Below are 17,747 nucleotides of genomic sequence, written 5' to 3' on the forward strand. Positions count from 1 at the left end.
CTGAAGTAAACTCTGTTTAAGCTGGCGTCGAGAAAGACTAGCCTGGTTTCTGACGACCTTCATCCAGATGTCCCACCCTTTCTCACCCTGTGAATTAGCCAGATTGAGCAGCCCACAACCAACTAGTTTCACAGAGCACACCTGTTAACGGTCGCTCCTTCTCTATATTACAACTTGCACTTGTTATTGAACCAGGTAGGTTTTAGTGACTCGGGCGAGTCCCAAGGGTGTTGTTTTAGTTTTGGCTAAAAGCAACCTATAAAACATTTTCCACTTTCTCCTCCCAGAATCAAACTTCATAGCTATTTTACAACCATCAAAGAACTTTAAGGTGTGTGTGATATGTGCTAATATATTAGCGTGTTTCTATCTTCATATTTAGCGGATTCCTCCAACTGAGAGAATCTGTCTGAATATAACAGCGCCCCCTGGTGGACATCGTATGGCTCTACAAGTACAAAACAAAATCTGGTGAAAAGATTCATTCCTGTTGACGTGGTTAGCATGCTAATTATTAAAATATGATAGTGCTTAAATTATGCACTTGAATGTATCTTATTCAATGTATGAATAAAATTAATGTAACGGTGTCTGATTAATTAAAGATAATTAAAAACTGATTTTGTAATGGAAACAAAAACAGAAAACTCACAATAACTATAGTAATGCCTGATGTCACCAAACATATTATTATACTTTAACACAGTTTCCTTAAATATGCAGGACAGAGGTGATAAACTTACCAGAACGGAGCTGGGGAAATGATAAGGTCACATTTTAATCAGATTAGTTTTGATATGTGTTTTTAAAAAATCAGATTTGTTTTTATCTTTGTATCTAAACACACGAGGTAAAGATATTTAGAAACATTCCATAAGAGCTGACACATTTTATTATTTAATTAAATCGTTTAAATTTTAAGTTTAATATTTAAATGACCTTTTAGACTTCAAATATATTATTACATCATTTCTTCATACCAGAATCAGTACTTGAACACAAAAGGAACCAAATCATAGCTTTTTTCAACAAAATGCACTTAGATAAACAGATATTCAGTCATTATGTCTGAAACAACTGTTACGGCCCAAGGCCTTTTCCTTTGGGTCTCTAACATCCATGTTTTGGACTCTTAATTGGTGCTGATTGGAAGTGGAGGCAGCTGGCCAGAGTCTCCAGATGACATCAGATCCACCTTAAGATGCACCACTTTCTCTGACTAAGCAGCTCATTCTTCCTCTCCCCCAACCAGTTATGATTTTTGTTAAATTCCCTTTTAAGTTATCTCTTGTGTTGCTTCCCTTTCATTTGTTATGGTTTAAGAGCCAGACCATAACAAATTGGGGGCTCGTTCAAATTTATGCTGGGTTTGTTGAGTTAGTTAATTAGTAAACATTGTTAATTTAACTGGGAAGCTAGTGTGGGAATCTTGAGTTTAGTTTTGGGGAAATGTTTTTAGTTTCTTTTTTCTCTGGTTTGGGGTAAGTTGATTGCTTTCGTCTCATCTGATGAGCTCACTGGTAAGTCTTGATCGTTTGATTTGTGCAATTCATTACGTCTGATCTGAACTGATTCCCCTGTAGGCCTCAGCGTGTCTCCCCTTTGGGTTTAATGTGCTCAGACACAGTAGTGTGAGATCATATGGTTGGAGCAGTCGTCTCGGGGGCACAGCCATAGTGTTGGGGGGGTTGCCGATTTTCCGGTCGCCTTTTCCACTCTATTGGTATTAAGTGCGTAAATACCCACCGTCTCTGAAGACTAGGGTTGAGCTAGTTAGTTTCTGATGGGCAGTTAGAGGGGAGGTTCGGGTTGGTTGTTTTGTGTTGCACAGATTGTCAGCAATTAAACTTTTGAAACACTGTTTTGTGATTAAGACTTTAGTCATGCCTGTGGAAGACTTTAATAAATCCCCATCAGCAGAAGTTTTGGAGCAATGTTGTAGAGAACAATTGGTAAAAATTGCTGAACACTATAAAATAAGTGTTGGTGACAAAAGGTTGAAAGACAATGTCAAAGCAATTTTAAGGGAGAACTTAATTGAGATGGGTGTTTTGTCTTCACCTTCCAGACCTGAAGATTTGGTTGCTCAGGTGGTAAAGCCTGACTTTTTGGATTTTGAACAACAAAAAGAGATGTTAAGGTTGAGAATGCAACTGGAAAAGGAAAAGGAGTTGGCTTTAGAGAGGTTACGACAGCAGGCAGATTTGGATAAGGCTCTTGCTTTGGAAAAGATGAGACAGGAAACTGAATTGGCAAGAATAAATTTGGAAAGTGAAAAATTAAATCTGGTGAAAGATGGCAAATTGTCTGTGGAATCTTGTGTTGGGGACTCAAAATGCAAACCCTCTGATATTTTAAATGACTTGCGTTTGGTGCCCAAGTTCAGTGAAAAGGATATTGACACTTTTTTCACTTTGTTTGAAAGGGTTGCAGACACAAGAGATTGGTCTGATTCAGACCGCATAATTTTGCTTCAGTGTGTTTTGGTTGGTCGTGCTCAGGAAGCTTTCTCTATGTTAAGCTTGAATGATGGCCAAGATTATGCTAAGGTTTCAGCGCTTGATGAATAAAGTTGTTGGGTGTTTAGAAGGCTGTTCCTTGTATTTGGATGACGTTGTCTATTCTGACAGTTGGTCATCTCACATGGAACGACTCACCGCTTTGTTTGGCCGTTTGCGGGATGCGTATTTGACAGTGAATCTGGCCAAATGTAACTTTGCTCGAGCAACTGTTATCTTGGTCATCGAGTGGGTCAAGGTAAGGTATGTCCAGTTAGTGCAAAGGTAGAAAGAAGCGATTGAAAAGTATCCACCACCGACGACTAAAAAGGAACTCATGAAGTTTTTGGGTTTAGTGGGATACTACAGAGCTTTCTGCCGAAACTTTTCAACTGTGGTTGCATGCGTTTTCCCACGTGTCTGAATTCGTAATGACAGATTGGGCATTCTGTGGATGTTCTCGGTGGCAACATTGATCCAATTCTTTTTCATGAATCTGTCAATGACAAATAAAATAAATTTTTAATTATCAGACATACCGTAAGTATTTGTTAAGCATAACAGTTGTGTCACATCCGGCCGTGTTGTGACTTTTAAAGCAGGTTTCTGATCATTTTTAATGTTCTGACTCCAGGATGATGTCTGAACATTTCTCCAGAGTCGGACAGCTTTGGAGAAATGCTCAACTCTCTGAGGTTTGCCAGCAAGGTCAGTCAGAGGTTGGTCTGAATTATTTACCATGAAATAAAACATTTTTCTTCTAATCCAGACGTTATTTCACTAAAACATTGTTTAATCAGTTTGACACATGGCTGATATTGGGCCTTTTGTTATTCAGTGATTCATTCATGTTTATCTCCACCCTGATGAGTTTCTGTTTAAATAGAGCTTCATGTTCAGTTCTGCCATAAAAGCTTTTTTTAATTTTTGTTTTGCTGTTTTTCCAGGAGAACGATTGCGTCATCGGGACAGCGAGTTCCAACAAAAAATAGATCGACGTTTTTACATGAACAGTCACATTTTCTACTTTATTACTTCAATCAATCTTTATCAATAATAAAGTGACTTTAATGGATTTCAAAACAAGAGCAAATTGAGGATTTGTCGAATTTAGAAATATTTCACAACATAAAATGAACTCAATGGTACAGATAAATAGTTGCAATATTTGATTTAGAGGTGCAAAATGGAAAAGGGTGGATAAATTTTTTATTTTTTTTTTTGTTAAATTCTGTAGCTGAAGTCCATACTTCTTTACCCAGCTGTAATTTTACTCTGGACATTTGTTAGTGGAGGGGAAAAACTGACTAGTTCTTTTAAAAATATATGAAAATAAAATTCTTGGTGATGGTTTTATATATTAAAAAAATGTCCAATTCTATTAGTTTCCTTGCACTTATGAGACATAGTTCACCCCCCACACACACACACCACACACACACCTAAACATGCACACAAACCCACTCTTTCACTATTCTCTTTACTTCACTAGGAAGCTGCCAGAAAGCAGGTGTTCATGCAACTTTTGACAGGAACCTTTTCTGTTCCTGTGGACAAACTCCACCCACACTGAGTGGACACTCAGCAGAAGTGGGGGGGGGGCATAAATACTCTCTGCAAGGGAGTCCTAAACGCATTACACACTGAAGGTACATGTAATATCATCACTGTCGGAGATCAGGAAATGAGCAGCAGGGAAATAAAAAGATAACAACCATAGAAGCTCTGGAACTTCTTGATGATCATTCACATCACAAACATCAAGTCAGTCATTCATAAAGGTCACCGCTGGCATTCAGAGGTCGCTGCTCATTTACACTATATATGCCTACCTCACCAGCTAAATATGACATAAAAATCTGGGCAGCATGTGATGAAAAGCCCAGTTATGTTTTGGACATGCAGGTTTAAACTGGAAATCCTCCTGGAGGATCATCTTCAGGACTCATTTATCTTGATTTTAGTCAGCAGGTCAGTTTGACCCAGGGCAGAATAGTGTCTCAAGTTCAATTATAAAGATGATACCTTCAAAAAAAAAATCTAAATGTAATATAAAAAAATTTACAAAAAGTCACTTTCAAAGATACTTAGTGTTATTTTGTGTTTAGGTTTTTCAGTGGGCATAAAAAAATGTAAATCACATTTTTTATGTCCAAATGAGTAAATTGTCATTAATCCTTCATTTGTGAGGAATAAAACAGAATTGCACAAATATTGATTGAAATGGTTAGCATTGGAGTTGATAATCATACACAAAAAAGATTTGGAGGATTTTTTTGGTTTCTGACAATATTGCATGACTAAACACTCCCCGGGTCAAATTGACCCACGAACATTATTGGTATAGCTAAGAAACGAACATAACAGGAGGGTTAAATTAAATCTCCATATTCTTTCTGTGATTATCAGCGTCTTTATTAAAGCTTACTTGAAATATGTGATTTTCTGTCGGCCAAAGTCTGGCCCGCCTGTCTGGAATGGCCTTAAAGGCGCAGAGTCGCTGTCTGCAGCCGCAGGGATCCGACGGGCAGCGGGTTCGGTGAAAATGCGCCAGGAAGTTCTGGTTCTGGGTGACCTGGCAGCGGTTCCTGTCCTCTGCTCCGCCACACACCGGACCTCTGAGGGCTGCAGGGACTGAAACGGTGAGCCGAACCTGCTGCTTTTACCTCAGCCTGGTGAGCTAACTGCGGCTAGCAGGCTAACCTCACAGCTGTAGTGATGGAGTCTGACGCTGTTCCAGATGTTTCACAGATGTCTCTCCCTGTCAGACTGGAGCTGACAGTCTCACTCAGGACTTGGTAACAGCTCAGTCTGGGATGTGCAGCTCTCCAAGTGCCACTTGACTGGTTGTAGGCTGGTTTTCTCATGCACTCTGCAGTAAAGTGTTATTATCAGTGGAGAACCTGCAGAGATGTGCAGCTGTCTGTAAAATCAACCTGTTAAACTAGAACAACACTGTGCTGTCAGTAAGTATGATCTGCTGCTTTGTGTCTGATGGGTGACGCATGACATGCAATAGAAATGAACATATTTGACTGCAGGATGTGGAAACTCCTGCTTTTAAAGGAATGAGTATGTGCTGATGAGTGATCATCTGCAGAATATTTTAGTTAAATGTTGATCATAATCTCAGTTTGATTCTGTATATTTTGGTTAATTTATATAATGCATGCACTGGTTTGCATGCATTCTCTTCATTCAAACCAGAAGAGCTGAACTCTTCAATAGAAACAATACTTTAGCTTCAAAGCAGCAATTATTTGTTTTGAAGCTTAATTTTCCAGTTGAAGAGACTGGCAGCTGAATAAGGATGGGAATGTAACTGAACAAAATTCTGGATAAAGATTGCATGCTCTCCTTGTGCGTGCATGGGTTCTTTCCAGGTACTCTAACTTCCTCTGAGGTCTGAAAACATGCCTGTTTGGTTAATTTGTTTCTTAAAATTGGTCTTAGAGATGAGTGTGTGTCTCTGTGATGGAGTGGTGACCATTGCAAAGTGTAGCCGGCGTTTCATACGATGACAAAGCACAAGATCCCTTGTGATGAGATTGAGCTGCAAACAGTAAGCAGTGGGTCCATTCTCACACCTAAGTTCATAATAATAGTTTTCTCATGTGAGTTCTGGTTAGAAAGGTTGATACTTGTGTTGTTGTGCCTAAACAACATAACTTCAGCCTTATTAATCATCAAAATTAAGATGGTTCACCGCCATGACAACCAGGCAATCAAGCAAAGACTGAACAGAGCAGAAATGTGCTGTAGGGGAAAATTACCTGAGCAGTAATCATAAAAATGAGACAAAATATTATCAATTTAGGGGAAAAAGCATGAAGTGTCACAAGGTATAAAGAAAAACAAAGAGGTATCAGAATTAAGCCTTGTGGTACGCCCCATGAGAGGTCCGGAGAAGTGAAAATAAAATCATTAATACCGACATAAAAACTTCAACAAAAACTTTGAAACTTGATTGTGTTAAAAGCTGCAGGATCCTGACCGTCTTCCTCCTGCAGATGCAGTCGGTTCCCATGGAGGTGGGGAGCAGCAGCAGCTCAGGCGGGTCGGCGGTGGAGGTCAGCTTCCCCGGCGCTCAGACCTCGGTGCTGGACAGCCTCAACCGGCAGAGAGAGGACGGCAGCCTCTGCGATCTGTCCATCCACGTTCAGGGACACGTCTTCAAGGCGCACCGCTGCGTCCTGGCCGCGTCCTCGCCCTACTTCCATGATCAGGTGGGCGAGTTTGACCCAAATGGTTCTGAGATGTTCTGCATGTTATAGCATTCCTCATAATTACAAGTTCTTTAAGACACTAGTCACATTAAGAAGTGTGATGTTTCCCTAAAATGCACAAAATAACTTCATTTAATCAAATTTTCATATTTATTGAAATACATTTATTGAACAAACTGTGGAGAAAAATAATAAACTTACAATCCAGACAATCCGGGATTTTAATTGTAATTTATTCAGAGAAAGATAAATCAGAATCTTATATAAAATTTATTATGATAAATGTTCATCCCTAACTGCCACTGCAATGTTTTATCATAGTGATGGCATATAAAGCTTTGGTGCAAAGAATATTTAGCTAAATTTCCAACCTTTCAAATGGGAAATCCCTATTTGCTATTTTTTAGAAAGTTTTCATCTACAATCGTTGTCCTAAAAATGCTTTACAAATTTGGTGCCCTCTAGTGATGATAAAAACACAGAACCTTCCACATCAGGCGTCAGGTAAAGTGGTTTTGGGAGGGATTTTAGACATAAGTTGGAATTTATCGTGAATCAGTGATAAATCAAAATAAAAATCTTATTATAATAAATACCCACTCCTACCTTGAAGCAGCCTAACCCTGACCTCCTCACGACCTCCTGACCTTTTCCAGGTGCTGCTGAAGAACATGTCGACGGTCTCCATCCCCGCGGTGATGGACCCGCTGGCGTTCGAGAGCGTCCTGAGCTGCGCCTACACCGGCCAGCTGCGGATGCTGCGTGACGACATCGTTAACTACCTCACGGTGGGCAGCGTGCTGCAGATGTGGCACATCGTGGACAAATGCACCGAGCTGCTGAAGGAGGGCCGCGCCGCAGCGGCCGGAGGAGGAGGAGCGCAGGACGCAGCAGGCGGAGGTGGCAGCTCGGCCAATCCCGGCTGCAGCAGCAGTGAAGCTGGTGGAACTGGGAGCACAGGTGGCGACCCGATTGCAGAGCCCAACGACCCCCAGAGGGGCCCCCAACCATCCAGCCGGCCCTCGGTGAGCGAGAGCCAGTCGCCCAGCAGCACCAACTACTTCAGCCCCCGAGACGGGAGCAGCTTCCTGGGGGGAGGAGCAGCGGCTGGGGGGGCCTCTGTGGATGGAGGCAGGGCCAGTAACACACCCAGCTACTGCACCCCATCAGGGGGAGAGGAGGCCCTGCTCATAGAGGAGGAGGAGGAGGAGGAAGAGGAGGAGGAGGTGATGTACCACCACAGGAAGAGAGGAAGAGGAGGAGGCAGCGGGAGGAGGAAGAAGGTCAGCTCAGTGTTGGAGCAGGAGGTCGGAGTCAGCGACAGCTTCGGCGTTTCCTCCTATCAGGTCAGATTTGAGTGAGACGCAGGAATTATGATTAATGAAATAATCGTTAACTAGCCAGTGCAGTAATTAAGAAATATACAAAAACACTAAAAGAATGCTGTTGTTGCATTTTAGGCAATAACATTTTCACTTTTCTTATTTAGAAGGGGAATTATGTGTTTATTGGCTTCTTTTAATGTATTTTTAATGTGTAAAAGGCTTAACTGCAGAATGTGGCAGTTTATTTTGTCCACTGATCATCAGAATGATTGGTAAAATAATCTTTGCTTTAATAATAACTAACAGGCCGTATTTTACGTCCCTCTGCAGGACGGGGAGGACTCTGAGGCGGCGCTGCAGAAGCGTCCCGCCTACAGCCAGCCCAGCATCATGCCGCGTAAGCAGTGGGTGGTGGTGAAGACGGAGCGGACGGAGGACGACGACCTGATCGTCGTGTCCGGAGAGGAGGGCGGTGAGGATGAGGAGGACGAAGACGAGAGGGACATGGAGCTGGTTAGAGAGCGGGAGAGAGCGAACTTCAACATCTCCAACATCAGGAGCCTTTCAGCGGAGCTGGCGGTCCGAGCGGAGAGCGACATGGACTCACAGGTCAGCCGGTACCAGAGTCCGGTTCCTCCTGTAATCTGAAACTGTTCACACTGATTCACATTCAGGCAAATTACAAACAGGATTAAGATTTTATTGGACAGATCAACATAAAAGGGTTATATTAAAAAAAAAGTAATAATAGATCAATAATTGTAGATTTTAATTTTGTGTTTACAAAAAACTATCTGAAAAGTGTGGCATTCTTTTTTTATTCAGCCTCATTTATTATGATACCCCTAAGTAAACAGAGGCCATGTTTATTTCTACACCATATGTTTTATTTTAGTTTGTGTAAGATAATCAAAAGCTGGGAATTTAAATATTCTGTGGATTTACAAAACTTAAAGCTTTAATATGTAACTTTCATTTTAAAAAAGATTTTTACATATTTGTTAAAACACTCCATGTTGTTACAGTTTGTTATGAGACAGATAATCTGTGAAAGATCGATTTCTTCTTGAGCCTGAAGCAAGGCACCAATCCCATTCAAAAATAACCAATCAGAGCCAGGAGGCGGGTTTTAGCGCCATCAATCAACCTCGTGTACTCACTGCTCAACATGTTAATGGCAGAGAAACAATTTACCGTTACAAGAAAATTCCTCATCATTGGTGGCCATGCTAATTAGCCTGAGCATTCACAATAGGCTATGCTAGCAGTGACAAAGGGAGGGTGATTGACAGCGATAAGACCCGCCTCCTCGCTCTGATTGGTTGATTCTAGTCGGTGCTGGAAGAGTTAATCTTTTGTCACAGATTATCTGTCTCATGAAACACCGTCACAGCATGGTGACAGTTTCAACAAGTAAGTAAAAAAAATATTTTTTATAGAAGTTACAGACTGCAGCTTTAACATGCCACCACTATGGTGAAGCATGTTAGTGGCAGCATCATGCTGTGGCATGCTTTTCTAGAATCAGTTTTGTAATTTAATGTATAACAGATCTGACCTCTGACCTTTTCCTGCAGGTGGATTACTGCCAGTCATCAGAGGACTACCTCAAGTTTGAGGGCAGCCTGATCGAGCAGACGTTAGCCCAGCACCTCCATGACAGCGCTGCGGGTCAGAACCAGAGCGCCAACCGGGCCGTGTCGGCCCTGCTGGGTCAGGTCCAGTCCGCGGCCTCGGCCCGGGCGCAGCTCTTCCCTCTGGACATGCAGGGGAACCAGATCCTGCTGTACAGCCAGGCGTCCGGCCTCGCTCTGGACCCGGCCGCGCCGCCACTGGGCGTGGCCTCTGGCATGATGGGCGGAGCCTCTTTCAAAACGCCCGGCCTGGAGCACGGCGCCGTCCAGCTGCAGACCGGATTGGGTCTGGACGGTTCTGATGGTAGCGGGGTCGGAGGTGGAGCCGGCAGCGGCTCCGGTGGAACCACCAAGGTGTTCATGTGTCACTGTGGGAAGACCTTCACCCACAAGAGCATGCGGGACCGGCACATCAACATGCACCTGGACCTGCGGCCATTCCACTGCCCCGTCTGCGCCAAGAAGTTCAAGATGAAGCACCACCTGACGGAGCACATGAAGACCCACACCGGCCTCAAGCCCTACGACTGCCTGGGCTGCGGCAAAAAATTCATGTGGCGCGACAGCTTCATGAGGCACCGCTCGCACTGCGAGAGGCGCGGCGCCGACGGCGACACAGCAGGGGGCGGGGACGGAGGGAGGCGAGGAGGAGAGGAAGGCCCGGACTTCAACGCCTCCACCCACCTGCTGCTGTCTGCCGCTGACGGAGGTCAGGCAGGAGCAGCCAGAGGAGGAGGAGAGTCTGCAGCTGCTGCTGGACAACATGGCGGCTCCTCCGGAGGAAGCAGTCACCATGGCAACACCATGGCCACTGCTGCAGGGGCGATACTGGGGGTCGTCTCCCAGAGTCTGGGTCCGGATCACGGATCGGGAATGTTCGGAGGTTTGGGATTGGCTCGAGGTGTGTGTGAGGAAGACGTGTGTGAGGTCAGCGCAGACGGAAGCAGCGTGACTTAAACCGAAGCTGAGGGAGCCAATGGGAGCCCGGTTCTGGTGGTTCTGAAGGTTCTGGTGGTTCTGATGGTTCTGGTGGTTCTGATGGTTCCTGCTGCTGTTTTAACCTGGAAAAAGAGAAGAAGAAAGGAAGAGAAAATGCATTTTGTTGAAACTCCTGTTGGAGAAACAATCTGAAGGACCTGGAGTTTCGGATCGGCGGCCATCATGGTTGTTCAGTTCCAGTTACTTTTGAGTTAAATGACCCAGTTCTTTTGCACAAACAGATTTGAAAAGTGGCCTCATCAAGACAGACCGTCACCTCAGAATAAGCTGTTAGTTTCAAATATTCTAAGATGTTCTGAAAGTTTATTTTTCTTCTCCCTGTTGTTGAGGGGAAACCAGAACGCTGCTGGTTTCTGTGGGAAAACTTTCTGGATTGCTGTGATTCCTCTGCAGCTTCTATCGTGACCTGTTGCTGTGCTCAGATAAAAACCTACAAGACTCATTAGGAATAGAAACATTTATATTACATTCATGTTTTTATTATAAATCACAAAGCAGCAGGACTTTTTCTCTGCAGCTTCACTGCTCTCAGATTAGACTGATACTCATAATTCATCCAGATTCTTCTCAGTCATGCCTTTTAATAGATTATTCTAACATATTTTCCACAAAGGTTTGTGATTTTGTAAAGCTTAAATTTTGATGATAGAATTGAAAAAAAAAAATCAAAACTATCTAACTTTACATGAATATGAATTGCTGCAGTTCCTAACTTTAACCTGTAGTGGGCGACAAAGCAACAGTTTTAACTTTCTTACTTTGTTCTTTCAGGTTTTGCACCTTTAAAAAATAATATTAATATTATTCCTATACATATTTATGTATATGTACTATAAGCAGTTCATAGTTCAGTTTAATTCTGGTGTTGCCTGTTTTTAACAAATGAACTGATTCCTTAATGTCAGCTGGATGTTCAGGAATGTTCAGTAAAGGAAAAATGAACTGTTCATTTAGAAGCATAATTTATTATTATTATTATTATTATTATTATTATTATTATTATTATTATTNCTCTTAGCAACAGATTAACAACAAATGTTATTGTTCAAAAAACATGAGATGTGATGCTCTTATTTTGACAGCCCAAAGTTGTTGTCTGTTTAGGAGCACCAAGTTTCATGAGTCATAAGGAACTTACTGTTTTTGCTCTTGTGCCATTTTATCTATATTAGGTTTTCTGTCAAGGTGGCCTCACTGTAGTTCTGACTGGAAGCTCTGTCCTCCTCTGTAGGAACTGAGTTTTCCTCCATCTCTGTAGTTCTCTACATCTCTGCTCTCCTCAGTGTTTGCTATGGTAATTAATCCTCTCTGAAAACTCATGAGACAAAATTTTCTCTGTTTTGAGTCGGACACAAAACGGCGTCAGAAATTGTTTTGATTTTAATTTGGTTCGTTTTTCACCATTTACTTCGCCATGGTTATTTGAAATCCCAACAAAAGTAATGGCACCTCTCACAGGATCGAGCCGTACATTTTTAAATCTACGTTGAGGGGACGGGCAGCGGTACGAGGCGCATTAACGGTGAAAAGCAGAGGCAGTTATTTTGAGGTGTAGAATCATGGATGCCTTCCATGCATTGCATGGTGGCATTTAAATGCTTTGCATCAGAATAACTTCTCTAGAAACCACAACTAAAGTTTTCTTCTTGCTCAGTATGTAGTACACCTGAGAAAATGTTGAAATGTAATGATTTGTTTTATTCAGCATATTATGAAAAAAGTAACTGTGTTATAGAAAGACTGCCAACCCTCTTGATACAAAGGAACCATCAAGTTTTTGAGAAAGTTGCCTCTTATGAGTCATCAATTAGCTCAATAACCTTAAGATTAACTCAATAATCAATAACTTGTATCCCTATCAGAAATCTGAAGTCACTTTCTTTTTGTTTCTGAACTCTATAATTCACTGAGACTGTTCTCAAACTCTAAATAAGTGACTGAAACCGGTTTGTGTTTTCATGTCTATTGAAAGCTTCCTGCCCTTTAACCTTTAATCTGTTTCGTTCTCAGTTCACCTTCACTGCGAGTTTTGTTGAAATCTACAACGAGACCCTGCGGGACCTGTTATACTCCGGCAAGGCCAGCAAGAGGCCCGAACACGAGATCCGAAAGACGGCCAGCAACGACGTGACGGTCACCAACCTGACCTACCAGAAGGTCTCCACCGAGGACGAGGCACGGCTCCGTCTGAGGATCCTGGTTCTACAACAGAGACCAAAATGTAAAGACTTACAGGAAATCTTCTGCTTTTTCCTTCAGGTTCTTGGTTTGATCGCTTTGGCCAAAGAGAACCGCTCCACGGCCCAGACGGCCCTGAACGATCGCTCCTCCCGCTCACACTCGGTGTTCCAGCTGCAGATCGAGGGAGTGAACGCCGGCAGGGACATCAAATGCAAGTGTGAGTGTTTTTATCTCCAAATGGTGGAGTTGGGATCACCCTTTATACTTAAAATATTACTTTTGATTGGTGGGAACAAAATGCTCTTTTTGCTTATTTCAAGCAGAACTGTAGATTTTCAGAGATTCACCAAGAAACTGCTGGAGTTTCAGTTTGATTAGACTGTCATTGAATGCATCATATGGTAACATCACAAATGTTACCAGGATGTAGCAACACTCTTTAGTGGGGAAGCTGCTTTTCAGAGAATAGGTTGTTCAGCATTGAGGATCTAAAATTAGATCAGAGATGTAAGGAGAATATTTTCTACCACATCTCAGGACATTTTCTTCCATTCATTAAGCCTGAAAAGAGCCAGAAGTTTTGTAGATGAAGGAACAATAAGGATATGAACAGTTCCTCTGTTTTATCATTTTAAGCCTTCAGTCTTTTTTCATCAGATATTTTTCATCTGGAATCCTTTTGGAGATGTTGGAGTTTAGACATTTTAAATGATTTTTGTCTTCTACTTGGACCAGAAAATCTATCTATACTCAAATCTATGGGAAGATTAATTTAGTAATGCTAGCCGCCTTGCCAATGGCAAATATTACTACTAAATAAAAGCTGATGAAATTTAACTTTCGAGCTTCTGTCCTTTGTGATTTCTACTCCTGATATAAACACTATAAAAGGAAAAATATAAAAAAGTTGTACTGTAATGTTTACATAAGTTTCTGTGTTAATCCTAAAGAGAAACGTTGATATTGACAAGTTAAAACTTTACAAAAACAGATCATAAATCAGCTCCAGAGTTTAGTTGCTGTTTTGGTGTTTTGACCGAATAGTTTCCTGACCGATCCTCCTGCTTGTTTCCATGGTTACAGCCACTCTTTGCCTGGTGGACCTGGCCGGCAGCGAGCGAATGGTGAAGAGTCAGTCTCAGGGAGAGCGCTTCAAGGAGATGACGTCCATCAACAGCTCCCTGTCCAACCTGGGCATCGTCATCACTTCTCTGGCCAACAAGGTGTGTGAGACCCAAAGTCATTTATTCACAACATGAGCCAGTTTTCATTCTGCTCCTAAAACAAAACATAACCGTTTCAGGAGAGCCACGTCCCATACAGGAACTCCAAGCTGACCTACCTGCTGCAGAACTGCCTCGGAGGAAACAGCAAAACGTGAGTTCTTCTTCATCTACCCTGCAAAAGTCACTCATCTGCTTAAACTATTTATTTAAAAGATATTAATCAGATTGACTGTAGAACCATCGGTCGTGTTTCAGGTTTCTGATCATTTTTATTGTTTGGACTCCAGGTTGATGTTCGTGAACATTTCTCCAGAGTTGAACAGCTTTGGAGAAACACTCAACTCTCTGAGGTTTGCCAGCAAGGTCAGTCAGTTTGGTCTAAATTATTTACCATGAAATAAAACATTTTTCTTCTAATCCAGACGTTATTTCACTAAAACATTGTTTAATCAGTTTGACACATGGCTGATATTGGGCCTTTTGTTATTCAGTGATTCATTCATGTTTATCTCCATCCTGATGAGTTTCCGTTTAAATAGAGCTTCATGTTCAGTTCTGCCATAAAAGCTTTTTTTAATTTTTGTTTTGCTGTTTTTCCAGGTGAACGATTGCGTCATCGGGACAGCGAGTTCCAACAAGAAATAGATCGACGTTTTTACATGGTCACATTTTATTCTACTTTAGTAGAAAATCTGTAAGATGTTTGTACTTGGTTTGTCATCAACTCTGTTTGGATTTTGCTCAGTTTGCTTTGAACTGGAGCCATTTTTTGACAAAGAATTTTTAAATAATATACAATGCAACAATAAAGTTTTTTTTTCTTTCAAGAATAAACTGACTTTAATGGATTCCAAAACAAATAAATTGAGGATTTGTCAGATTTAAAAATATTTCGCAACATAAAATAAACTCAATGGTACAGATAAATAGCTGTAATATTTGATTAACAGGTGCAAAATAGAAAAGGGTGGGTGAATAAACAGCGCGGCTAAGATGCCTCTTGTGATGTCATCACAGCAGGATTAGGTGGTATATTTCTTCTTTAGTGCGCGTTTTAAAACTTTTTTTGTTAAATTCAGCAGAGGAAATCCATACTTCTTTACCCAGCTGTAATTTTACTCTGGACATTTGTTAGTGGATTGGGGAAAAAATGACTAATTCCTTTAAAAATATCTGAATATAAAATTCTTTGGCAGTTTTAAGTTTTTATATACATTTACATATTAAATTAAATCTCCTTATTCTGTGATTATCAGCGTCTTTATTAAAGCTTACTTGAAATATGTGATTTTCTGTCGGCCAAATCTGGCCCGCCTGTCTGGAATGGCCTTAAAGACGCAGAGTCGCTGTCTGCAGCCGCAGTTTAATTCTGGTGTTGCCTGTTTTTAACAAATGAACTGATTCCTTAATGTCAGCTGGATGTTCAGGAATCTTCAGTAAAGGAAAAATGAACTGTTCATTTAGAAGCATAATTAATTTATTATTATTTACAACATGTTTCATAGTTTTTCTTAAATGTTCTAGTCCAGAGGTTTTTGACCTTCCAGTTGATTTTCAGGTCCTGTTTTAGTTCTGATTTGTTTACATCACCTTCCCTGTATGTGAGCATATTAGTTCTTTTAAAACATAGTATATATTCATTAGAAGTATATGGAAAACAGAAGAATAGCTTTTTGGCTTTTTACATACATAAATCTGCTTGTTTAAAAATAAATTTAATAAACTAGAGTGATTACAATTACAAAACAGCCTACAGTATTTATATTTGTTTCAATATTTGGCCTAATTAGAGAAACTAAGTAGATTATTGTACCTTGTTTCAAATACATAATATACATATTTATAATATAAACTAGATTTATAAATTATTTTGTGTTTTATTGTTTCAGACATAATGACTGAATATCTGTTTATCTAAGTGCATTTTGATGGGAAAAGCTGTGATTTGGTTCCTTTTGAGTTCAAGTACTGATTCTGGTATGAAGAAATGTAATATATTTGAAGCCTAAAAGGTCACTTAAGTATTAAACTTAAAATTTAAAGGGTTTAATTAAAGAAAAAAAAATGCCATCACCCATGAACCATAGTCTCCTGGCACTATGGCGCTGCACAGTGTTGTCTCCTGTCGTCCGATGTGTGATGTTGAAACTCCTCTCCTGAAACAAGTTGTTGCAGTCTGGGTTGTCCTTCCAGACTCTGCAGCCTGGAGTCGCCCTCTGACCCCTGCAGGCAATGCAGCTGATGCAATCCGGTGTAATTTCGCAGTAGGTGTAAACTTTGTTGGTGCTGTAGTCATGTGGGCGGAAAGTGAGGTCACTTCCTCCTCCAAACATCAGACATGCTGCAGTCACAGCGCAGTAGAAGATCCATCTGGCATATGGAGTCCCCATTGCTGCTCGGTGCGCAGAGATGTCAGAACCCCCAAACTAAAGAGTGAGAATCTTAAGCGTTTCTTCACCGGGTTTGAGACGAACCACCCTAAAAAATGGAACCCCTTTGCAGCCCGGAACTTCCTTTCTACTCCGGATTAGGGGTCCAACTCTCTGCAGCTCGCAGTGACTGAGATGTATCCAGCTGGATCTTTCAGCAATTTTTACAGCTGTTGGTGTGGTCATCAGCACTTGGAACGGTCCTTCCCACCGTGGACTCACCCAGTTCTTTCGTTTGACCTTTATGTAGACCCAGTCACCTGGCTCGATGGGAGCTGCCTCCTGCAGAGGGAGAGAATCAGAAGGCAGTAAATTTGCTCTGGATACTTCCTTCAGTTTAAGAGTCCTGATCATATAATCTGCTAATGTCTGTTCTTCATCAGCTTTCTGTAAGTCTGGAGCAAACAGAGGCAATCTGTAAGCTCTCCCATGAATTATTTCAAAAGGTGTTAGACCATTTGCTGTGGTGGTGATTCTCATATAGAGTTTCACCAAATCTAAACATTCTGGCCAGGATCAGCCAGTGTCTGCCATGCATTTTCTAAATCTGCTTTTCACAGTACCATTTGTTCTTTCCACCAGCCCTGCACTCTGAGGGCGATAGGCACAGTGGTTTTTCAATGTCATTCCCAAGTGAGTAGCCATGTTTTGTGTCACTTGGTTTACAAAATGTGGTCCATTGTCACTATAAACAGTCTGGAAAACCATGTGTTGGGATAATAGTTTTACAAATAGCCTTAGCTACCGTCAAAGCATCTGCATGCTTTGCTGGAACTATTTCAACCCATTTAGAAAAAGCATCAATCATCCAACAGTATTTAACTCAAAAGTTCATAAAACATTGTTTATGTAAGAATTTAGTAGTTATATAGTATTACCTCACCATTTTCCCCTCTCCACACATGGCATTGCCCATGTGTCACAATCACTTAAGCTTCAAATAAAATCTTTGGGAGGGTTAATCTTTAATTCAGGTGAACTCACAGGTTTATTGCTTTTAGAAGATCTTTTAGCAAAGACGTCTTTTAATTGCAGGTTTATTTTTTGGTTTTTCTTTGTTAAACTCAGCAGCTTTCAACATTTCTATTCAATTTCTCTAAAATAAAAATGACCATCTTAAATTTAAACCAAATCCTCTAATTCAAGATTTTTCTTTTTGAATTTATTGACATCAAATCTAAATTAAAATGTTTTAGACCAGGGGTCCCCAAACTACGGCCCGCGGGCCG

The 17,747-nt window shown here is 41.2% G+C and overlaps 2 protein-coding genes across 4 annotated transcripts; both read left to right on the forward strand.

The window, feature by feature from the left end:
• Positions 1 to 935: 935 nt before the first annotated feature.
• LOC106935100 (carboxy-terminal kinesin 2-like) lies at positions 936 to 15,078 on the forward strand. Its single transcript, XM_015015405.1, has 7 exons — positions 936 to 3,206; positions 12,693 to 12,857; positions 12,942 to 13,080; positions 13,947 to 14,086; positions 14,167 to 14,240; positions 14,377 to 14,452; positions 14,690 to 15,078. Exons 1-7 carry the CDS (start codon positions 3,177 to 3,179, stop codon positions 14,732 to 14,734), a joined length of 669 nt encoding a protein of 222 aa, XP_014870891.1. The 5' UTR covers positions 936 to 3,176; the 3' UTR covers positions 14,735 to 15,078.
• zbtb22b (zinc finger and BTB domain containing 22b) lies at positions 4,434 to 11,114 on the forward strand. 3 transcript variants are annotated; one of them, XM_015015403.1, is made up of 5 exons: positions 4,434 to 6,724; positions 7,381 to 8,070; positions 8,380 to 8,658; positions 9,627 to 10,335; positions 10,424 to 11,114. In XM_015015403.1, exons 1-5 carry the CDS (start codon positions 6,509 to 6,511, stop codon positions 10,633 to 10,635), a joined length of 2,106 nt encoding a protein of 701 aa, XP_014870889.1. In that variant the 5' UTR covers positions 4,434 to 6,508; the 3' UTR covers positions 10,636 to 11,114. The 3 variants fall into 3 exon arrangements, with proteins under 3 accessions (XP_014870889.1, XP_014870888.1, XP_014870887.1); XM_015015402.1 differs by having other exon boundaries at positions 4,437 to 5,464; positions 6,509 to 6,724; positions 9,627 to 11,114; XM_015015401.1 differs by having other exon boundaries at positions 4,438 to 5,140; positions 6,509 to 6,724; positions 9,627 to 11,114.
• Positions 15,079 to 17,747: the final 2,669 nt, after the last annotated feature.

Source organism: Poecilia latipinna, unplaced genomic scaffold (assembly GCF_001443285.1).
Source record: "Poecilia latipinna isolate Pla-1442-1.1 unplaced genomic scaffold, P_latipinna-1.0 Scaffold1908, whole genome shotgun sequence".
NCBI classification, from domain to species: domain Eukaryota; kingdom Metazoa; phylum Chordata; class Actinopteri; order Cyprinodontiformes; family Poeciliidae; genus Poecilia; species Poecilia latipinna.